This window comes from Triticum dicoccoides, chromosome 2B (assembly GCF_002162155.2).
Source record: "Triticum dicoccoides isolate Atlit2015 ecotype Zavitan chromosome 2B, WEW_v2.0, whole genome shotgun sequence".
NCBI lineage: Eukaryota > Viridiplantae > Streptophyta > Magnoliopsida > Poales > Poaceae > Triticum > Triticum dicoccoides.
Genome location: NC_041383.1, coordinates 448,915,697 through 448,917,707, shown reverse-complemented (window position 1 = coordinate 448,917,707; position 2,011 = coordinate 448,915,697). Strand labels below are relative to the sequence as shown.

Sequence of the window (2,011 nt, the reverse complement as noted above, 5' to 3'; positions counted from 1 at the left end):
GCGTTTTAGAACCAATACTTGTCTTGCCTATGTGAGCGTCTTAAGAGATCTTGCAATTAATAAAGATTTTTTTTTCTAAAGGCAATTAATAAAGGATTTGGAAAGAAGAGCTTGTGACACTTTCTTACAAAGCATTCGCTTCTCGTTTGTTATGTGGTGTTTGATCTAGGCTTTAACTATCGTAGAATTTCAATCAACACGTTTTAATTCCTTTATTTAGTTCTTGCAGTACTTCTCAATAAAATTCCAGGTCAGTTGGCCCTACCAGTGATACACTATCCACCCACTCTGTGCTGGTGAGAGCGAGAGATAGCCCCTACAGCATTTGCATAATCTGTGTCCTGATTGACGAGAGCGCGCAAGGAATCGAATCCCCCAGATTGCCATCTTAACTCGCGAATTTGCGCCCCACACTGATGGAAGATAAGGTACTTTACGGTTGTGGACACTCATTTTGCTTATCGTAATGATAAGGCCACATTGGTGATTGCGGTTAGAAAGACGCATGCTCGTCTACAAAATTAACATATCACAAGGGGCTGTTTGTTACGAGCCATGTTAGCACACACAATCTATGAGACGTCATCAGAACAAGAACGAACGCAATAATCATCAAGCGAACAAACCTGATGCACACGAAGCTAAGGACATGTACAATGGTTCTATCTTAGCAATGTCACATAAAATAAATGATGAGATGGAGGAGAGAGAAATCGTAAGAAAAGGTTTGCCAAGACAAGAGATGATCTCTTAGCACAATATGTCTCACCACGTTTTTAGAAATAACTACTTATTTAAGATAAGGCTAAGATATGACCCATTGTAGATAAGGCCAAGACAAGAATATGAAAGAGTTAAGATAAGACTATCTTATCAACCATTGTACATGCCTTAAGTACCGATTGGTCATGCACAACCACTGAATCAGGGCACGTATGGCCGGAAATAATAGCGGTTCTGTCAGAATAGACGTGCCATCAGCTACAAAAATTCTGATTGCCAGCAGGCACGTACGCGATGTGGTAGTAGAGATACTAAGCAGGGAAGCCGTACTGGCAGAGATGCCCCTGATGCGAAAAGCATCGGCGGGGACAGAAGGCGAGGGAAGCCATGCCGCGGAAGGCAATTCCGGCGGTGTTGTTTCTTGCGTCGTTGGCGCCGCCGCTTCTCATGGCACTGTCTCTGCTCGCCGGCTGCGGCGGCGCGGGCACCACACCGGGCTCCCACTCCCGCATCAGCGCCTGACAATGTAGAACAGTGACCCAATGGCCGCACACGGCACACAGATCACCAACGCAACGCGACCCACCACCCAAGGAGGCACACAATCCAAAATCTCGCACATACGCAAAACAATGAAGCAGCAACAATCGCAGACCTCCGAGCAGGAAGATGAAGAAGGACGCAGGGGACGCACACCCAACAGCCGATCCAGCCCGCAGACTCCCTCCAAAGAAACCGATCCAGCGGAAGACCAAAGAGTCAGTGCAGGAAACGCGTCCCGTCGAAGAAGCAGGCGCCGAAGAGCAGCGCGCTCCCGGCTCACCGGAGTGACCGCCGCCGCCACGATTTGATAGGACAGGAACCACAACAAATCGGTAGGCATGTACATTAGTTCAGACATCTTGGAGTCTGTAACAAATACGCCACGTCAACAATAGACAGTAGTGAAAACATCTATAGCACCCACGAAATTAGGATCTGAAAACAAATCTGGGCATCATCCGGATACGGCGGTTGGGCGGAAAAAACAGCAGATTAGCGACGGGCTGAGCGTACAACGGGAAAACGCCTATCGGTAAGTAGCGAAGTTTCTGGGATTAGACCGTCTGCCAAATACACACAGCCTCCTTCTCTCTCCTTATTCTCTCTCTTCCACCTAAGAAAAAATATCACGTGTCACGCGTTATAGACGGCTGACTAGATGTTGTTGTACATGCCGAGAGACCAACACCCGTTTAACTCACAGCGAGGGCCTCGATAAACCAGGAGCCAGGAGCCTCTTCTCAAA

At 47.6% G+C, this 2,011-nt stretch overlaps 1 protein-coding gene across 2 annotated transcripts in view; it reads right to left on the bottom strand.

Annotated features, from left to right (window-relative positions):
- Nucleotides 1–840: 840 nt before the first annotated feature.
- LOC119367821 overlaps nucleotides 841–2,011 on the bottom strand; it is a 1,875-nt gene continuing 704 nt past the window's right edge. The window contains exons 2-3 of one of the 2 annotated variants that reach the window (XM_037633218.1): nucleotides 1,379–1,879; nucleotides 841–1,241 (exon numbers count right to left, since the gene is read on the bottom strand). In XM_037633218.1, coding sequence (XP_037489115.1) covers nucleotides 1,035–1,241; nucleotides 1,379–1,624 — 453 coding nt within the window. In that variant the 5' untranslated portion in view covers nucleotides 1,625–1,879 and the 3' untranslated portion in view covers nucleotides 841–1,034. Of the gene's footprint in view, nucleotides 1,242–1,378; nucleotides 1,975–2,011 lie in introns of those variants that run through there. The other variant, XM_037633219.1, reaches the window with a different exon arrangement.